A 20,245-nucleotide genomic window follows, 5' to 3' on the forward strand; every position below is an offset into this window, starting at 1 on the left:
CCAAATGAGCCACATGGTGATGTTTCAAACTGCAGGGATTCTACAATTAAATCCTATTACAGAAAGACAATGGTATGACAGATTCACAAGAGGCTTTGCTTTTTCTTCTGTCAATTATTTTTCTTTGTCTCTCAATTCTGTTTATTGTACTTTTTGCTATCTTTCTTCTCTTCGTCTTTCATTTCTCTTTCAATTTTTGCTTGCTCCTCTTTCTGTGCTCTCTTAATCTTTTTATTTGGCACTCTTCCTTTCATTCAAATTTTGACCAGTTGGAAAATATTCAGGTTAACAAACATTCAAGTGCAAAAAGAGATGTGCTGGCAAGAACCTGTGTGTTTGAGCATGTAGACCAGGAAGCACTCAGAATAGCAAGCACTAAGGTCAAGTGAATGAAAATTGCATAAGCTTGCAAAGAATCTGAGCAGCTCCTTTCACTGTGAATACCATTTTCTGCAAATACAGTCGGATGGCTAATCTCTGCAATAGTTGATGACTATGTTGAACTGTGAAAGACTGTGGAAGTGGGGTGCACTTCTGGGACAAGTGATGATTTGGCACCAGGCGAGACTTGGAATCACTTTAGGTTGACTAAGGCATTTAAATGAACATCATGCGTGTATTGGGCCATCTCAAGCTAGCAGAGGCAGTGGATGAAGCCAGAATTAACAATTGAGATGCTTGTCATGGACTACAGCCAACTGGAAGGACATGTAGAGAGACTGAAAGATTAGTAATTCCCAACACAGTACCTGAAGCTTGAAATTAAAGTGCTAAAATGTCCATTATAGTTCAAACACTAGAGGAGATCGCTCCAAAATATTATTACTCAAGAAGCTACAATTTAATAAATCTTGGCTAGGTTTACAAAAGTAGTTTTTTTTTGAGCTTAGGTTTCTTGAAAGAAAAGAATTTTCCATTTCCATAATTGCCATAACCAACAATTGACTTTTGAAATGATCTATAGGCAAGCCAGCAGGCAATACTGAGAGCCCATAAATGCACAGTAGCAGTCATGTATTTTCCTGGAGAAATCACTCTCACTTCTGCAAACACCACCATAGGATCTTTTACATCCATCTGAATAAGTTTGTATTGAACAACTCAAATAACATTGCATGGTTTGAAATATTAACCAAGATTAGGTGCATGGGTATGGAAATTGGACTTGAGGAGACAACATTCTGTCTCAAAGAAATGCTATCAGTGAACCAAACTAATGCTTTAGCAAGCTACATCTGCACTACACTCTTGGTAAATTTTCAACTGGAAAAATTTCAGATGGTGACTCAAACCAACTTGGATATTTAAAATTAATTCAGATATTAGAAGCTCAGAAAGTAATGAAACTAATGCTTATGAGCCAACAGAGCCTTTTCATTAATCATTAATACATGCTAATCAATTAATCCTCTTTTGATTTGTTTATATGTCATCAATAGCTTGCAAATTTAGCAATGAAGTTCTCAATTAACCCAAAGCTATCTTCTTTACATATGTGACGCCCCAACTCCTATACTCAATGGTCTGACCAATGAAGGTAAGCATGCTAAATGCCTTCTTCTAAGGTATAAAATCCTTAACTGCAAAATATCTGAAAGGCATGATATACTATGCATGGGCATTCCAACTTCTAATTATATATTATTACAATTCTTGCAAGAGTTTATGTTTTAAAAGTTTTACAGTAAGAAATGAAAATCAACACCGATCAAATATCACATAACAGACAACCAACAAGTCTGCAGTTCTGGCAGATGTAGAACATTTGAAGTTCAAGGTTACCTCTAGCTATACAAGTAGCTAATTTCTCCCTGCTCTGCTCGGTAAAAACTTGCAGCGTTCTTCAAAAGCTGATCCACCCCAAGTTTTTCAGACCTGATTTTTGTCAGAATGAACAACCTTGGACCACCTTGGTTCTGAAAACTCCAAAAATCCTATTTATTCTGTCCCATCCTTTTGAATAAACTACAAACTTTCATAAATATACTATTTCCAAAGATGTAATATCTTTCTCTTTCACTGCATTTTCAAAGACATTTGCCCCTTAGTGTGTTTGTGTGTTAAAGTATTAAAAACTTATTTCAGTGAGTTTCTGCTTGAGGTTTTCACATGGATATCAATCACATGGGCCCATATCTGAGTAAGAATGTTTAGTATGACCTCAATATCAACCTTTCCAGAACATCTTAAGACATCACGTTTCACATAAAAATTCAAACATCTTGAAACACAACCATCTTTTAAAATTCAGCATTTAAATAACAGATGCATAAGTATGCTTTTTGAAATAGCTTGCTCAAAATATTTTCATTAGCAGAAACAACATTCTTGATCTAATCATTGTAATTTTTTCCATAAACCTGTCCAGCTTCCGAGAACAAAATACTTGGCTTTAAATAAATAGAGATAACCTTTAATAGCAATGATCCGCTGCTGAGGGAGTGACATTCAGTTAAACATTGAATTGCTGAAGATTGGATTCTATAGTTATCAGAGGCAATTTACAGTAATATGTCCTTGATGGACATAGTAAAGAAAACAGATATCTCAGTGTCTTGTGTTACCGGATTGGGAGAATATTGCATACTAATAACATCAAAACAACTGAATGTGTTTTCAGTAACTTTCAAGATATATTAATTACTTTTAACTTCACTCATGAAGTGTCAGCCTTAAAATGACCATACTGCACTCAGAGGATCATATAGTCATAGAGATGTACAGCATGGAAACAGACCCTTCAGGCCAACCTGTCTATGCCGACCAGATATCCCAACCCAATCTTGTCCCACCTGCCAGCACCCGGCCCATATCCCTCCAAACCCTTCCTATTCATATACCCATCCAAATGCCTCTTAAATGTTGCAATTGTACCAGCCTCCACCACATCCTCTGGCAGCTCATTCCATACACGTACCACCCTCTGCGTGAAAAAGTTGCCCCTTAGGTCTCTTTTATGAATTTCCCCTCTCACCCTAAACCTATGCCCTCTAGTTTTGGACTCCCCGACCCCAGGGAAAAGACTTTGTCTATTTATCCTAGCCATGCCCCTCATAATTTTGTAAACCTCTATAAGATCACCCCTCAGCCTCCGACGCTCCATTCTGAATTTTTGACACATTGAAAAATGTGGGTTAATATAATATGGAAAAGACAATATTTGCAAACATATTCCTCAATTTATTCAATTGCATTACATGGCTAAAGATGCACAAAAGTCTGTAAGGGTTTCCATAGAATCGATAAACATAATTTCCATTGTGTCTTTGCACAAAGAGATGTCTCCATACTTCAGAGGGATGTGGGCAAAAATGGATAATGTGCAAAAGGAAAAATGGGAAAGAAATAAGCATGGGTAAGCAAAAATCATATTTCAAGAGAACTGCCTTTGAAAGAGAATTTTCAGATGGTAAATACTTAACAATTGACAGTACTGTTACCAGTTTGAAGTGTCACATGAAATTTACATCCATGTCAAAGAAAGTGAAAACTAAAGATTAAAGCAATTGAAAGAGGTAAGCAAGTAGTGAGAAAGAATTGAAGGCGTACAGACAAGTATGGTATATGATGAGGAACTGTTAGTTGAGGGCACATTGGAGGTGAGATAAAGATGTGGATCTTCAATCAATTTGTTGTGGCATGAGGAACTGAAGAAGCTTGGTGAAGGTGAAGCAGTAAACGTTGTTGGGCAGAAGATATAAGCAATGTCATCATCAATGGGTTACTGCTTGTGTTAGATTGAAGCAGGGAGGCCAGCAAAGAAGTGTTTGTCAAATTAAGTTTGATAAAGGTACAGGTTAAAAAAATTATAAAAGGGAATGAGAAGTGAAGGGCAGATGTGGGCAATGGCTGAGAGGTGACAAGAAATAGTCTTGGTGATGAATCCGCTCGAGCACAAAAAATGAGCCTAGAGTGACAGGATTGACACCTCTGGGCTCAGCCGAATGGAATAGATGGCAAAGTTCACAGAGTCAAGGTCAGAAGCAAAGCATTTGAAGCATGGTTTTAATGGTATTTAATGAAGAAGTTACAGTTCATTCCGATATTTGCTAGAGAACAACTCTTTTAAGAGACAAAGAGCAGATATACCTGTATATCTTGGTTATACAGGAATGTGGAATGTGACTCCAGTGGGTGCAATTTTAAATCCTTGGGAGATGAAAGAGATGCTGGTGTCCAAAGTAAAGAAAAAAATGTAGAAACCTGTCCCCAATCAAGCCACTTCCAGCTTGAACAAAAACAGACTGGGAGAATGGTGATGAACTATTTCTAAAATTTAAATTTGATCTTAATTTCAAGGTATGGCCGCCACGTTTTCTGAGCCTTTGGAAACCCAACCAGTGATAGGAAGTGAGAATAGTTGAATATATCACTTAATTGCCTTTACAGGAATGCATAAAGCCAGACACAGAAGAATTAATTCCCCTCAGCAACTCTACCCCTCTTTCTGCCAAAGCACTACGTGGTTATAATTGGAGGCTACATTATTAGCTAGTCGAAACACAGAGGCCTTTTGTGAGATATATTCCACATGCAGGTAGAATACCTTTTTCAGTCAGGACTCTTCAGCATCTAAATTCATGGAAGTTGACTTACATTGCTAGCTACTTGTTGTGAAAATCTACTTCATGTGTTTTCACATATAATTTCTGGCTTTAGGAATGAAACTTCGACAGTGGAATGCGCGATAAATGTAAAATAAGTTCATTACATTTAAAAGAGTATTTATGATTAAAGGGGCTTACAGCAAGGAAGCCAGGATCAGAAACATCAGAATGGGCTTACTGATGTCAGTGTCTACACTGTTTGCAGTAATGATAGTCCATTGAGATTATCTTGGGAGTTAAAGCTAAATTAGTTAAACACATTCAGCAAATGCTCTCAGGCTATAAAACCCACTCATTTCACCAGACCAAAGAAAAAACTGTAAATGAGGGATACGTAACCTAAACGTCAGATTAAGGATCGCTCAAAGTATGGTATGTTGCATGGAGACAGGTGAAGCCGAAGAAGGTTCTTTGGTTTCAAGTCAATTGTGCCTTGTTGCAAGAGAAATTAGTTGCAGCTTGGAAATTGCAGAGAACTGAAACAGAAGCGGCCAGGAATCTCAAGTGCTGCTATTTATCAGGTTCCAGACAGTTGGTACTCAGGAGAAGTCCCAGGGAATGATAGCACCCACTGTTCACAAGGTTAAGGTTAAAAAAAAAAAGCTAGGAGCCACTGACAGTTCAGCACAAGTAAGAGGGGGGTGAAGCAAGCCCATAAGCAGTGTTTGCTTGATACAGCTGAGAAAAATTGGAACTCTGACAAACGCAACAGTTTAATGAAACTATCTGTTTGATAAAAGCCAAAATTGTGTCAGCAATTATATGCTAGACAGACATCTCAACAGTCCTGAAAGAATTTAGTTCAGGAGAGGAGATTGAATCACCAAGATTGCACAGTCGTTGAATCAGTCAGAGCTGGACAAGCACTGAGAGCATTCTCAGGCTAATTATGTAAAAGTGAAGAACTGGAACCTTTGTGAAGGAGACAGAATTTTAGTAAGATTTTGCATGGGTTGAGTCTGTCTTAACTGTATCAACCATCTAAAGTACAACATGTCTGCTGTTTAACTGCAGTTTTTCTGTGAACTTGTGGGCGGCACGGTGGCACAGTGGTTAGCACTGCTGCCTCACAGCGCCTGAGACCCAGGTTCAATTCCTGCCTCAGGCGACTGACTGTGTGGAGTTTGCACGTTCTCCCCGTGTCTGCGTGGGTTTCCTCCGGGTGGTCCGGTTTCCTCCCACAGTCCAAAGATGTGCAGGTCAGGTGAATTGGCCATGCTAAATTGCCCGTAGTGTTAGGTAAGGAGTAAATGTAGGGGTATGGGTGGGTTACGCTTCGGCGGGTCGGTGTGGACTTGTTGGGCCGAAGGGCCTGTTTCCACACTGTAATGTAATCTAATCTAATCTAATCTAATCAAATTTATCGCACGGTAATCCTAATTATCAGAGTTTAAGTTTTATACAGAGTATACACAGGTTAGAATCAATCTTAAGTGTTCACTACATTTTGTCATTAATGTTCATACTTCCTTTGCTCAAATTAGTACAATAAAGATTTCTTTTTAGTCATTTTTGTTAAATTGAATAAATTCTGCCACTTATTTTATTACCCTTCATTCTTCCACATATTATGTTCTTTACAAGAATACAGTTTGACAAACCAGGCCATAAAGAACCAACTTACCCAATATTCTCATAACTAAAATTATAATGCTGTACAATAGCATCATCCAGGAGAAGAACTAAATCCTGAGACATGGACCAGCTATCTGCATCCTTCCATAAATGCACTACTTTACTCATTCGGAACACAATCCAAGCCATCATTTGCTGATGTGAATCTAGATATGAACTGTCAAGTTGCTATAATTCATGGGAAGTAAATTTATGGAGTTGTGATTTACTTGGGTTATTTGGCACAATTTGGATTTGTATAACAATAAAATAACCAAATGTATTATACCTTTGCTAATTTAACAAGCTAATTTATACATTGCTCTGCAACTGTAGCCTTCCTCCAACTTTGGCAGTGCCACACAGTTGTACAAATCTGTTTCAAATCCTTCCTGCAAACCAGTAACTCTTGAACACCATGAGTGTAAGGTGTTTATCAATTATCAGACAAGTTATCGACTTGCTTCATGTTAACAATGAGGAAAGGACAAGAGAGCCAACTTATTGACTTCTATTCTCTTACAGCTCTTCTTTAATTAACTTCCATGATTACTCAATACTAGAAAATAGTCAAAAGATTCCAATATCTATGACACCTTCGGGCCAAAAGGTCAGGGTTCAATACACAGCTGTCAAGGAAATTTGACAGGAAAAAGTTTTATTAAAAATTTATGTTACAGGGCCAAACGTCTCGATTAACTGTGGTAACATCCCAACAATTGGGCTAGAATGTCTGGGTACAAGACCCATTTCCCCTGAAGATGTGACATAACCTGTCCATAAAAGATCAATCAAAAACAAATATATGGCAACGCTGGTTACTGAAATAAACCACAGATGTCACTAAATTAGGTTTTATTTTATTTTAATCATAGTCTTACTCTAAAGAATGTGAGTGGTATCACACACTTCAGCTTGTTTCTTACTGAAGGCTTTAAATCCATAAAATTTTTCAGAATAAACAAAAAGCTACAACTTTAACACTGTCCTTACACATTGGCCACTACTGAAGTAAGGCTGTTTTAAGGTGCAATTGGAATTTACTGGGCCAAGTAATTGCTAATATCAATACACAGACATTGCACAGACCAAAAATAAATTACTCTTTATTATCAGTGAGTACTGATAACTAGACTGTTATATCTACTGTAAACATCAGAGTATTCTAACCAAGTGTTTTTTATAGACTTTTAACTTCTCTGTTTTAGTTTTGGCACTCATCAGGTTTAAGTGAATTGAAAATGTTTGGATACTTGTTCTATTAGTCTAAGGAATATAAAAGTATTAAATACATGGCAAAACTCTTTCTACGTTGCCAACTACTGTTTCTTAAACATAACCTCAGAACAATATCATCAATTTCATTAGTTAGACATTTTCTTTCCACACTGGAACTGTTAGCAGTTTAATCATGTGAAAATATATTGACACAACTGAGTCATATTTGATTCCAGATCCATTAGATGTCATCAGATTGCAGAAGAATCTAACCTTTTATTTGCAATTTTTCAGTTAGTGATGAGTGCACTTCTCTGGAGTACCATTTTGCAAAAAGGGGGTCATCTCCAATTATTGGTAAAATGCATAATTTAAAGTTTCAGTCTACATATTTTCATAGAAGCTCAAAATTACACCAAAAATTGTAACAAATTTGAAATACTCACAATAAAGTTCTATTTCTGCAGGATGTACAAAGGAATGGTTAATTTTGGATGCATCCACATTGCCTAGTAATTCCGAGTAACAATAGCTTTTAAACAAGTCAGATTTTGCAAACACGTTATGTACAAGTCAGCTTTATTATGAAGGACTCAGGATACTGCAACTTTAAGCTATTTACTACTAACTATTTACAATTTTCCTCTCCCAGGCTTCAGATCAAAGCAAAGATTTGATAAAATATTTTTTATCAAAAATAGCATATGGAGATCAATGAGTTACATTCAATGTGAGTCAGCATGTATTGCAACGTTTCATTTTTGATCATGAACATTAGGCTGGTAAGTAATTTCATTTCTATACCTTTAAAGACGTAACAAAAACATTGTACACAACAAAAATGTGATCGAAGGCTACTTAATAAGAAACCTTTTATTCTATACTGAAAACCTCTTTCACCATTAAAGACATGATGTACAGTCATTACGAAGTAACTAACCATAATTGTAGTATAGGAAGAAAGGCAAGCTCTATAATATAACCTCATAGCAACAGATGAAAATTATAACCTGATATTTTACTTTCATGTGGGACTGGTCTCAGTTTCCCATTTACACATGATAGTAAATGGAATGGGTTTTAACACAACATTTTGAAAGCTAGTATTAAGTAGGCTTCCTTCTAATCATTGTCATTAATGTGAGCTTTCAAGAGCTGTTACTGTTGCAATTTTGGTAATGACAACACAAGGCAAAGACGGTAAGCTATCATGATCTAACATTTATTGTTAATTTAAAAGTTATTCACTTGAATGAGCAAGTTAATTTTGCAATTACTTTCTCACGTTTTCTTATTCGGGCTCAAAGAATGTAATTGCAGTTGTCAAGCAAGTATGACTTCTCTATTCACATATTTAATTCAATGCAAGTGGACCAATTTGCAAGTTAGCCATTGTGGCTGAAAGGGATTTTGGAGTATAAATACTTAAATATGTAATTCAAGCATACTGAATTAAAAAAAAAACCTCATTGGGATGGTACAAACAAAACTTTCCAAGTATTTGTAGTTAGTGCACTTGGCAGCTTGGAAGAAAACCTGTCTTTGTATGATCAATTTATTTCATTATTGTTCGTGTGCATTGAATACAGTGAAAAGTCAGCTTTTGTTCAGGAAAATATCTGGAAATTCCACCTTTGATGGCACAAACATTACTACTGCTAACATTAACAGTGATAGCACTGCTCTAAATACACAGAAGCCACAGAATTTGTGATCAAAAGCTAAAAAACAAACTGCTTGTTAAAATTCAAAACAGGGGCAATAAGTAAAAAAATACTGAACATAATTAGTTTCAATCTCCAATTGCTCCTTAATTTAAACTAGGCTGAACAATCAGATGGATTCTGGGTAATCCAAAATGGAGCACGGGAAAATTTCTGGCAGTAACAGGCTGCTCCTTTTTTGAGGTATATTTGGTGTTGGAGGTGATTTCCTCAAATTCCAGGAGCAGCAATTACTGTTTTATTTCCTGTTGCATTGTTTTGGAACTTTGGAAAAAATAAGTCAAAACAACAGCAGTTTTAAAAGGCAGACGGAGAGAAAGAGAGAGAGAGAGAGAGAAACCAACACTGCTCCCTGATACGGCAGTGAACCTGCGCAGTTACTGCTTTTACTGTTTGAATTCGTGTATCGTAAGACATCTGAGTGCGCCTGGGAAAATTAACAAACAGTGAAATTCACAACTTTTCCTGGAGGAACCTGTTTTGGGAGAGGTCATAGCACAGAAACAAAGAAGTAAATATTTTGAAGTGTGGCCTTGCTGTTAGTTTGCAGTAGTGAGCAGAGTGGGTTCTTTCTTGATTATATGGTTTAGTGAGATAATTGATTAACTAAAAAAAATAAGCCATAAGTATTAAGTTAGCCTGGAGCAGTGTTTTGTAGAGGAATAAGACAGTGCTATTTTCTGGGTCTGCAGATTGGAAGACGCAAAAATTACCCTTAGTAGAGTGATATGCTCTTCTTGGCAGATGAGGGGGTGTCTGGAGAGTTTACATTTTACTGAGGATTATATCTGCAATAAATGCCATTGATTGATAATCCTATCAGATCGAATGGATCGGCTGGAGTGACAGTGCGAGGTAATGAGGAATTTACAAGAGCAAGGGAGTGTGAGGGGAGGCAGTGAGAGGAAGGGAAAAAAGTCACAGATACAGTCACATAGATGGGTTAACTCCAGGAAAGGTAAGGGAGGTCGGCAGGTATTGCAAGAGTCTTCAGTGGCTATCTCCATTTCAAACAAATATGCTGTTTTGGAAAATGTAGGGGGTGACGGATTCTCGGGGAACGAAGCATGAACAGCCAAGTTTCCGGTAGTGAGAGTGGCTCTAATGCAATGAAGGGTACACTGGATTCTAAGAGATCGATTGTGTAGGGGACCCTCTGTGGCCAGCAGCAAACAATCAGAATGGTGTGTTGCCTCCCTGGTGCCAGGATCAAAGATATCTCAAGAAAGGGTGCAGAATGTTTTAAGGGGGAAGAGGGCCCAGCAAGAGGTCATTGTAAACATTGGAATCAATGGCATAGGAAGAGAAAAGGTTGAGATTCTGAAGGGTCCACTACTTTTCATCATTTATGTAAATGATTTGGATGTGAGCATAAGAGGTATAGTTAGTATGTTTGCAGATGACACCAAAATTGGAAGTGTCATGGATAACGAAGAAGATTACCACGAATTACAACAGGATCTTGATCAGATGGGCCAGAGGGCTGAGAAGTGACAGATGGAGTTTAGTTTCGATAAATGCGAGGTGCTACATTTTGGAAAAGCAAATCTTAGCAGGACTTATACACTTAATGGTTGCGTCCTGCTGAACAAAGAGACCTTGGAGTGCAGATTCATAGCTCCTTGAAAGTGAAGTTGAAGGTAGATAGGATAGTGAAGAAGGTGTTTGGTAAGCTTTCTTTTACTGGTCAGAGTATTGAGTACAGGAGTTGAGAGGTCATGTTGTGACTGTACAGGACATTGGTTCGGCCACTTTTGGAATATTGAGTGCAATTCTAGTCTCCTTCCTATCGGAAAGATGTTGTGAAGCTTGAAAGGGTTCAGAAAAGGTTTACAAAGATGTTGCCAGAGTTGGAGTAGTTGAACTATAGGAAGAGGTTGAATAGGCTGGGGCTGTTTTCCCTGGAGTGTCAAAGGTTGAGGGGTGACCTTATGGAGGTCGATAAAATCATGAGGGGCATGGATAGGATAAATAGACAAAGTATTTTCTCTAGCGTGGGGGAGTCCAGAACTACAGGGCATGATTTAGGATGAGGGGGAGAGATATAAAAGAGATCTAAGGGGCAACTTTTTTCACGCAGAGGGTGGCACGTGTGTGGCATGGGTTGTCAGAGGAATTGCTGGAGGCTAGTACAATTGCAACTTTTAAAAGGCATTTGGATGGGTATATGAATAGGAAGGGTTTGGAGGGATATGGGCCGGTTGCTTGCAAGTGGGACTAGATTGGGTTTGGATATCTAGTCGGCCTGGACGAGTTGGACCGAAGGGTCTGTTTCCTTGCTGTACATCTCTATGAATGTATGACTCTCGTTGAAACACAAACATCAGGGACTGTGGGAAAATAATGCACAGTTGCGATTGGAGGAGCAGGAACATAGGGAAGACAGAATTGGAGAGGAGCTGCTACAACCATAAGACTTTCCTGCTCTCATTGATCCTCCAAAGGCAGAATCCATGATTAAAAAAGCAGCTAGTCAGGGTAAAGCAAATCTTTGATTAGTGGTCAAGGAAGAATGTGCCGCTTTTCTCTCTACAACTCCGGGCTGTGGAGAAAAGGCAGGCAAGTGACTGGTCAGCGGAACTTTATTCTGTTTTCAGAGGAGTCTTTGTTGTATCTACCGGAGGAGCATATGTAACTCAAATTAATTTCTATAGCAACACGATGTGTACAAAATGAACTCATTGTTATGTGAAATGCAGACAGAATGGGGTGGGTGTTTATTCAATTATTCTAAAAATGAATTTTCCATGTGGAATAAATTGTGTACAGCCTAAAGCAAGAAAACCAGAGTAAAACACAGAAATACAGAAGGTTATGTCACAATGTAAAGGCGTTGTGAAAGCTTAGTTGATACTTCATGTGGCAAAAGAGTTATTTAAATGCTCAACTACACGTTAAATTGATACAGCTAACATGTAACCTGAATTAAGTGAAATTCGAATAGATCTGGGATATCACAGTTCTAAAGTGTTCATTCAATGAGGTCAAAATTACATAACCCTTGAACAGTGGATGACCATCTCTGGATCTCTTGCTCAAACCAAGATGTCTATTGTTATGTCAACAGAAATGAAAAACATGAGAATTTCTTTGTGGAATCAGAGAGTCTGGAGCAATGGTAATTATGTCCAGTGGAAATACAAGTTATTTGGCATTAGAACATAGAACATAGAACATAGAAGAATACAGCGCAGTACAGGCCCTTGGGCCCTCGATGTTGCGCCGATCCAAGCCCACCTAAACTACACTAACCCACTATCCTCCATATACCTATCCAATGCCCTCTTAAATGCCCATAAAGAGGGAGAGTCCACCACTGTTACTGGCAGGGCATTCCATGAACTAACGACTCGCTGAGTGAAGAACCTACCCCTAACATCAGTCCTATATCTACCCCCCCTTAATTTAAAGCTATGCCCCCTAATGACTGACAGCCAGGTTGCAGGAAGAGACTCAACACATCCTCCTCAGAAGACGAGAGGAGCCCATGACTGGAGTTAGACATCTTGACTGAATGATCATGTGTATAAATACTAGGGGGGTGCCCCCCAAAGATGAAAAGCCTTATGCATAGGATGAAAGATCAAGGAGATGAGATGGGTTGCAAGCACTGAAGGGCCGAGAAGTAGTTCTGCTACAAAGTACAGCAGAGAAAGATTAGGGCCAAGGTGGAATGCAAAAACAACAGAGCAAGATACACAGAGGGAAGAGGCTGTGAAGGACAGATCCCTCACAGCAGAGGCAAACCTATTATCAGCAACTTCCCTTAACAACGTTACCTCTGGACAAATCCTGCAGTCAATCAAATTAGGCTCCAGAAAAAAAGAGGTAGGTTGCCTCAGCCCCCTCACTGTTACTTCAAAGCTTTTCAGGGTAGCTTTCCAGATCTTACTGAATCCACAGTTAAATAGGATGGTTTGAACCCACCACTTGATAATTCTCATTGATAACAAAAATCTTAAGTTTCCATTCTTGTACACAACAACTCAAAACCTCCACTATAAACAATTCTAATTCATCTCACAGCATGTTAATCATACAAGAAAAAGTGCATTCTTACCTGAAAGTCTTTTTCTTCCAATATTTCTTTTCTCCATTTGACAAGGAAGGCAGCACAAACATACAAGTGGAAATGTGAGAATCCTTCTGGTTCAGACTGTAACACAAATCAAATTATTTGTGTCTGGTTAAAAGCAATTTGCGTGACCTTTCTCCATGCGTATTTGCTGTCTTTTAACATTGGATTTCATTGAAGAATTAAAAAAAAAACATAAATTTAAATGATTGAAATGGTCCTTATCTTTAAGTTGTGCTTCTGCCTGATTTCTTGTACCTAATGCCAAAAAAGTGGGTAATTGGTATTTGGAAATAACACCATGCTTAGCAGCTAAGAAAATTGATCTTAGGTGTAACTTGCTTGAAATAAATTCCACAAAATTGTAGCACGTTTTGCTGGTTTTGTGATAGTCTTTTTGCACTTGCTTTAAAAAGAATTTCATTATCTAAGGACAAGAATAACAACATATTTCCTCAACTATAGATAAAAGTGAGCCAATATGCTTCAGTAAACTCAACTGTTTCTGAGCTTCAGTTTTAGAACCACACAGCTCTTGCTTTCATACGTCTCTTTAATTTTATTTCTGTTAATTACAGAGGTGGATGATGCAGTTTTATTACCGAGCACAAGTAATAGTGCTGGTATTTTTTTTTTAAAAAATCATAGCAAGATCCACAAATGTCTTTTTATGTTTCAAACCCTCCTGGATCTCTTTCTGAAAGCTTGTCTCCTAAACCTTAAATAAAATCAACTGTGTGCTTTAGAGCTTCAGAATTCCATCATATTATACATAGCAGTTGATTTAATTTAAAATGTCGGAGTGACTTGTGCAAATGTTTAATACAAGCTACTTACATAACAATCCTCCAGCTATTTCTCTCAGCTTAGAAGCCAAAAATTTTCAAAGTACAAGTTACATCAAACACAAACAGAAAATACTGCATCTACAAAGCATACACAGATCTTCACCAAAAATTCAAATGGGATTAAAATTGCCCTGGTGATACTTCCACTGAAATAACACAAGCAAGTCAGAGAAATATTAAGAGTTGAATAAAACAAAGAGGAAGGTATAAAGAGGTCTAAGAGCTTTCAGTTATGTTAACTATCATAAGCAAGACATAGTACAAGCTTATAATAAGTCATTTCGCTTCAGAATTCTTTGAGATCTCTTTGTTTGACTGAAGAAAACTGTACAAGTGGTAATCATATCCAAAGTTACAACAAAAGACATGCACACTGACTTAAAATAATCTTTTAGCATAGAACTCTCCAACACCAAGTAAAATGGCCTCTTAGAACACAATGCATTTTAAGGATCATCCTAAAATGTCACACTGGCAGAACTGAGATACTGATGATTGCAGGGTTGAAAAGCTAAGATAATATACCAAGGTGTTGCCTAGGCTAGAGAGATTGAAGAAATATTGGACAGATTGTGGTTGGTTTCCTGCGAGCAGAGGAGATTCAGAAGGGACATGACTGATATGTACATAATTATCAGGGGCATTGATAGGGTAGACATAAAGATATTTCCCCATTGATGGAGGATCAAAGATCAAGGGGCACAGATTTAAGCTAAAGGGCAGGAGTTTAGAGGAGGTTTGAGGAAAAACCTTAAAAACCAGAGGTTGGTGAGAATCTGGAACTCACTACCTGTAAGGAGGGTGGAGGCAGAAACTGTCATTACATTTAGGTAGTACAGTATTTACAAGTGCATTTGCCATGCCAAAAGCATACAAAGCCAAGGACCAAGTGCTGGAAAGTGGGATTAGTATAGTTTGGTAGTTGTTTTCGACCAACGTGGATGTCATGGACCGAAGTGCCTTTTAGGAACAGCAGTCAGCCATTTAACGTCTCGAGACTGCTTCGCCATTTAATAAGATCATGGCTGATGTGTGGCTTAACTTCATATGCCTGCCTTGTGCCCACATATCTTGATAAGCTCACTTACAGTCACAGAGAAATGGTTCAAATCATCCATGCCAACCAGATAATCTAAATAAATCTAGTCCATTTGTCAGCATTTGGCCCATATCTCTCTAAAGCCTTGCTGTTCATATACCCAGCCAGATGCCAAGTATGTTGTAATTATACTTGATAAAAAATTGTTTACATTTGATTTAATTTAATAATTCAGTTAGCATCAATTTCCATTTGAATAATAACATTCTAAAAATTCCACTACAGTGTGTAGAAGTGCTTTTTATCATGTATCCTGAATGGCTAAGCTGTAATTCTTAGACTGTTACCCCAGTTCTAGAACCTTCAACCAGTGGAAACAATCTATCTTTATTTAGAGTCATAGAGTCTTGGAGATGTACAGCATGGGAACAGACCCTTCGGTCCAACTCTCCATGCCAACCAGATATTCCAACCCAATCTCGTCCCACCTGCCAGCACCCGGCCTATATCCCTCTAAACTCTTCCTGTTCATATACTCATCCAGATGCCTTTTAAATGTTGCAATTATACCAGCCTCCACCACTTCCTCTGGCAGCTCATTCCATAGACGCACCATCCTCTGCGTGAAAACGTTGCCCATTAGGTCTCTTTTATATCTTTCCCCTCTCACTCTAAACCTTTGCCCTCTAGTTCTGGACTCCCCAACCCCAGGGAAAAGCCTTTGCCTATTTATCCTATTCATGCCCCTCATGATTTTATAAGCCTCTACAAGGTCACCCCTCAGCCTCCAACGCTCTAGAGAAAACAGCCTCAGCCGATTCAGCCTCTCCCTATAGCTCAAATCCTCCAACCCTAGCAACATCCAAGAAAATCTTTTTCTGAACTCTTTCAAGTTTCACAATATCCTTCCAATCGGAGGGAGACTTGAATTGCACGTAATATTCCAAAAGTGGCCAAATCAATGTTCTGTACAGCCGCAACATGATTTCCCAACTCCTGTACTCAATACTCTGACCAATAGAAAAAAGCATACCAAATGCCTTTTTCGCTATTCTGTCTACCTGCGACTCTACTTTCAAGAAGCTGCACTCCAAGCTCTCTTTGTTCAGCAACTCCCCAAGGACCTTACCATTAAATGTATAACTCCTGCTAAGATTTACTTTCCCAAAATTCAGCACCTTGCATTTATCTAAATTAAACTCCATCTGCCACTCCTCAGCCCATTGGACCATCTATAAGACCATAAGACATAGGAGCGGAAGTAAGGCCATTCGGCCCATCGAGTCCACTCCGCCATTCAATCATGGCTGATGGGCATTTCAACTCCACTTACCCGCATTCTCCCCGTAGCCCTTAATTCCTTGTGACATCAAGAATTTATCAATGTGTGCCTTGAAGATATTTAGCGTCCCGGCCTCCACTGCACTCTGCGGCAATGAATTGCACAGGCCCACCACTCTCTGGCTGAAGAAAGGTCTCCGCATTTCTGTTCTGAATTTACCCCCTCTAATTCTAAGGCTGTGTCCACGGGTCCTAGTCTCCTCGCCTAACGGAAACAATTTCCTAGCGTCCACCCTTTCCAAGCCATGTAATATCTTGTAAGTTTCTATTAGATCTCTCCTTAATCTTCTAAACTCCAATGAATACAATCTGATCAAGATCTTGTTGTAATCCGAGATAACTTTCTCCAATTTTGGTGTCATCTGCAATTTTACTAACTATACCTCTTATGCTCACATCTAAATCATTTGTATAAATGATGAAATGTAGTGGACCCAGCACCGATCCTTGTGACACATCACTGGTCACAGGCCTCCAGTCTGAAAATCAACCCTCCACCACCACCCTCTGTCTTCTACCTTTCAACCAGTTCTGTATCCAAATGGCTAGTCCTCCCTGTATTCCATGAGATCTAACCTTGCTAACCGATCTCCCAAAAGGAACCTTGTTGAATACCTTACTGAAGTTTATATAGACACCCTGGAACAAAAAGCAATGCAGCACAGGAATAGGGCCTTTTGCCCTCCAAGTCTGCGGCAACACATTTTGCCCTTCCATACTAAAACTGCCTTCACTTACGGGATCCATATCCTATTCACATATTCGTCCAGGTACTTCTTGAATGCTTCTATTGTGTCTGGTTCCACCAACTCCTCTGGCATGGTGTTCCAGACAACTCACCCCTCCGCGTGAAAAACCGGTCTTGCACATCTCTTTTAAACTTCCCCCTCGCACCTTGAACCTGTGTCCCCTAGTAACTGACCCCTCCACCCTGGGAAAAAGCCTCATACTTCCCACTCTATCTACGTCATTCACAATCTAATAAACTTCTGTGAGGTGACTCCTCAACCTCCTGCATTCCAATGAAAACAAACCCAGTCTATCCAACCTTTCTTCATTGCTAAAATCTCTCATACCAGCAACATCCTCCTTAACATTTTCTCAACCCTCTCCAAAGCATTCACATCCTTCTGGTAGTGTGTGACCAGAACTATATGCAATATTCCAAGTGTGGTCTAATTAAAATTGTACAAACCTGCAGCATAACCTGTCTATCCTTATACTTCTTTGTTTATTTATCATATCTTTCCTTGTTAATATTCTGAAAACCACGATTAGATCACCACTTAACCGTCAAAATTCTACAGGATAAAGGCTTAATTTATCTAATCTCTCCTCACAACTTAATCCCTGAAGTCCAAGTATCATCCATGTAAACCTGTTTTGAAGCTGCTCCAGAAGTTGCTCCTTCTTTAGGTGTCATGCCAAACTGCTCATTACACTCTAAGAGGTCAAAGTAAGGCTTTATATACCTGCAGCATAATGTCAGCATCCTCAAACTCCAGCCATACAGATATGAATGCCAGGATTCCATTAGCCTTCTTGAATATCGTCTTGGAGAAAGTGAGGTCTGCAGACGCTGGAGATCAAAGTTGAAACTTTATTGCTGGAACAGCACAGCAGGTCAGGCAGCATCTAGGGAACAGAAGATTCGACGTTTCGGGCACATGCCCTTCTTCAGGAATGAGCAGAGAGTGTTCAGCAGGAGAAGATAAAAGGTAGGGAGGAGGGACTTGGAGGAGGGGCGTTGGAAATGTGATAGGTGGAAAGAGGTCAAGGTGAGGGTGATAGGTCGGAGTAGGGTGGAGGCGGAGAGGTCAAGAAGAAGACTGCAGGTCAGGAAGGCGGTGCCGGGCTGGAGGGATTCGGCTGAGACAAGGTGGGGGGAGGGGGGATGAAGAAACTGGTGAAGTCCAAGTTCATCCCCTGTGGTTGGAGCGTTCCCAGTCGGAAGATAAGACGCTCCTCCTCCGACCGTCGCGTTGTTGTGGTTTGGCGGTGGATGAGTCCAATGACCTGCATATCCTCGGTGGAGTGGGAGGGGGAGTTGAAATGCTGTGCTACAGGGTGATTGGGTTGGTTCGTCCGGGTGGCCCAGAGGTGCTCTCTGAATCACTCCGCAAGTAGGCGGCCTGTCTCCCCAATATAGAGGAGGCCACACCGGCTGCAGCGGATGCAGTAGATAATGTGGGTGGAGGTGCAGGTGAATCTGTGGCGGATATGGAAGTTTCCTTTGGGGCCTTGGAGAGAAGTGAGGGGGGAGGTGTGGGCGCAAGTGTTGCACCTCCTGCGGTTGCAAGGGAAGGTGCCGGGAGTGGAGGTTGGGTTGGTGGGGGGTATGGATCTGACAAGGGAGTCGCGGAGGGAGTGGTCTCTACGGAAAGCTGATAGAGGAGGGGAGGGAAATATATCCTTGGTGGTGGGGTCCGTTTGGAGGTGGCGGAAGTGACGGCGGATGATGCGCTGTACATGGAGATTGGTGGGGTGGTAGGTGAGGACCAGTGGGGTTCTGTCCTGGTGGCGGTTGGAGGGGCGGGGCTCAAGGGCGGAGGAGCGGGAAGTGGAGGAGATGCGGTGGAGGGCATCGTCGATCACGTCGGGGGTAACACCTTCCACCCCGACACACTACACTAACACCTTCCACCCCGACACACTACACTAACACCTTCCACCCCGACAACAGTTCATCCACTACACTAACACCTTCCACCCCGACAACAGTTCATCCACTACACTAACACCTTCCACCCCGACCTCAAATTCACCTGGACAGTCTCGGACTCCTCCCTCCCCTTCCTAGACCTTTCTGTTTCTATCTCAGACGACCGAATCAACACGGACATCTACTACAAACCGACCGACTCCCACAGCTACCTGGACTACACCTCCTCCCACCCCGCCCCCTGTAAAAACGCCATCCCATTCTCCCAATTCCTTCGTCTCCGCCGCATCTGCTCCCAGGAGGACCAGTTCAAAATACGCACAACACAGACGGCCTCCTTCTTCAAGGACCGCAATTTCCCCCCCGACGTGATCGACGATGCCCTCCACCGCATCTCCTCCACTTCCCGCTCCTCCGCCCTTGAGCCCCGCCCCTCCAACCGCCACCAGGACAGAACCCCACTGGTCCTCACCTACCACCCCACCAATCTCCATGTACAGCGCATCATCCGCCGTCACTTCCGCCACCTCCAAACGGACCCCACCACCAAGGATATATTTCCCTCCCCTCCTCTATCAGCTTTCCGTAGAGACCACTCCCTCCGCGACTCCCTTGTCAGATCCATACCGCCCACCAACCCAACCTCCACTCCCGGCACCTTCCCTTGCAACCGCAGGAGGTGCAACACTTGCGCCCACACCTCCCCCCTCACTTCTCTCCAAGGCCCCAAAGGAAACTTCCATATCCGCCACAGATTCACCTGCACCTCCACCCACATTATCTACTGCATCCGCTGCAGCCGGTGTGGCCTCCTCTATATTGGGGAGACAGGCCGCCTACTTGCGGAGCGATTCAGAGAGCACCTCTGGGCCACCCGGACGAACCAACCCAATCACCCTGTAGCACAGCATTTCAACTCCCCCTCCCACTCCACCGAGGATATGCAGGTCATTGGACTCATCCACCGCCAAACCACAACAACGCGACGGTCGGAGGAGGAGCGTCTTATCTTCCGACTGGGAACCCTCCAACCACAGGGGATGAACTTGGACTTCACCAGTTTCTTCATCCCCCCTCCCCCCATCTTGTCTCAGCCGAATCCCTCCAGCCCGGCACC

At 40.8% G+C, this 20,245-nt stretch overlaps 1 protein-coding gene across 6 annotated transcripts in view; it reads right to left on the bottom strand.

Moving 5' to 3' along the window:
• tbc1d22a (TBC1 domain family, member 22a) overlaps positions 1 to 20,245 on the bottom strand; it is a 414,172-nt gene that overhangs the window by 68,112 nt on the left and 325,815 nt on the right. For 5 of the 6 annotated variants that reach the window (XM_087999542.1, XM_043713709.2, XM_043713711.2 and 2 more), the window contains one exon: positions 13,224 to 13,319. The exons of the other annotated variant lie outside the window; for it this stretch is intronic. In XM_087999542.1, coding sequence (XP_087855668.1) covers positions 13,224 to 13,319 — 96 coding nt within the window. The remainder of the gene's footprint in view (positions 1 to 13,223; positions 13,320 to 20,245) is intronic. 6 annotated transcript variants of the gene reach the window in all.

Source organism: Chiloscyllium plagiosum, unplaced genomic scaffold, assembly GCF_037043375.1.
Source record: "Chiloscyllium plagiosum isolate Xiang-an unplaced genomic scaffold, Cpla_swu_hap1 HiC_scaffold_23, whole genome shotgun sequence".
NCBI lineage: Eukaryota > Metazoa > Chordata > Chondrichthyes > Orectolobiformes > Hemiscylliidae > Chiloscyllium > Chiloscyllium plagiosum.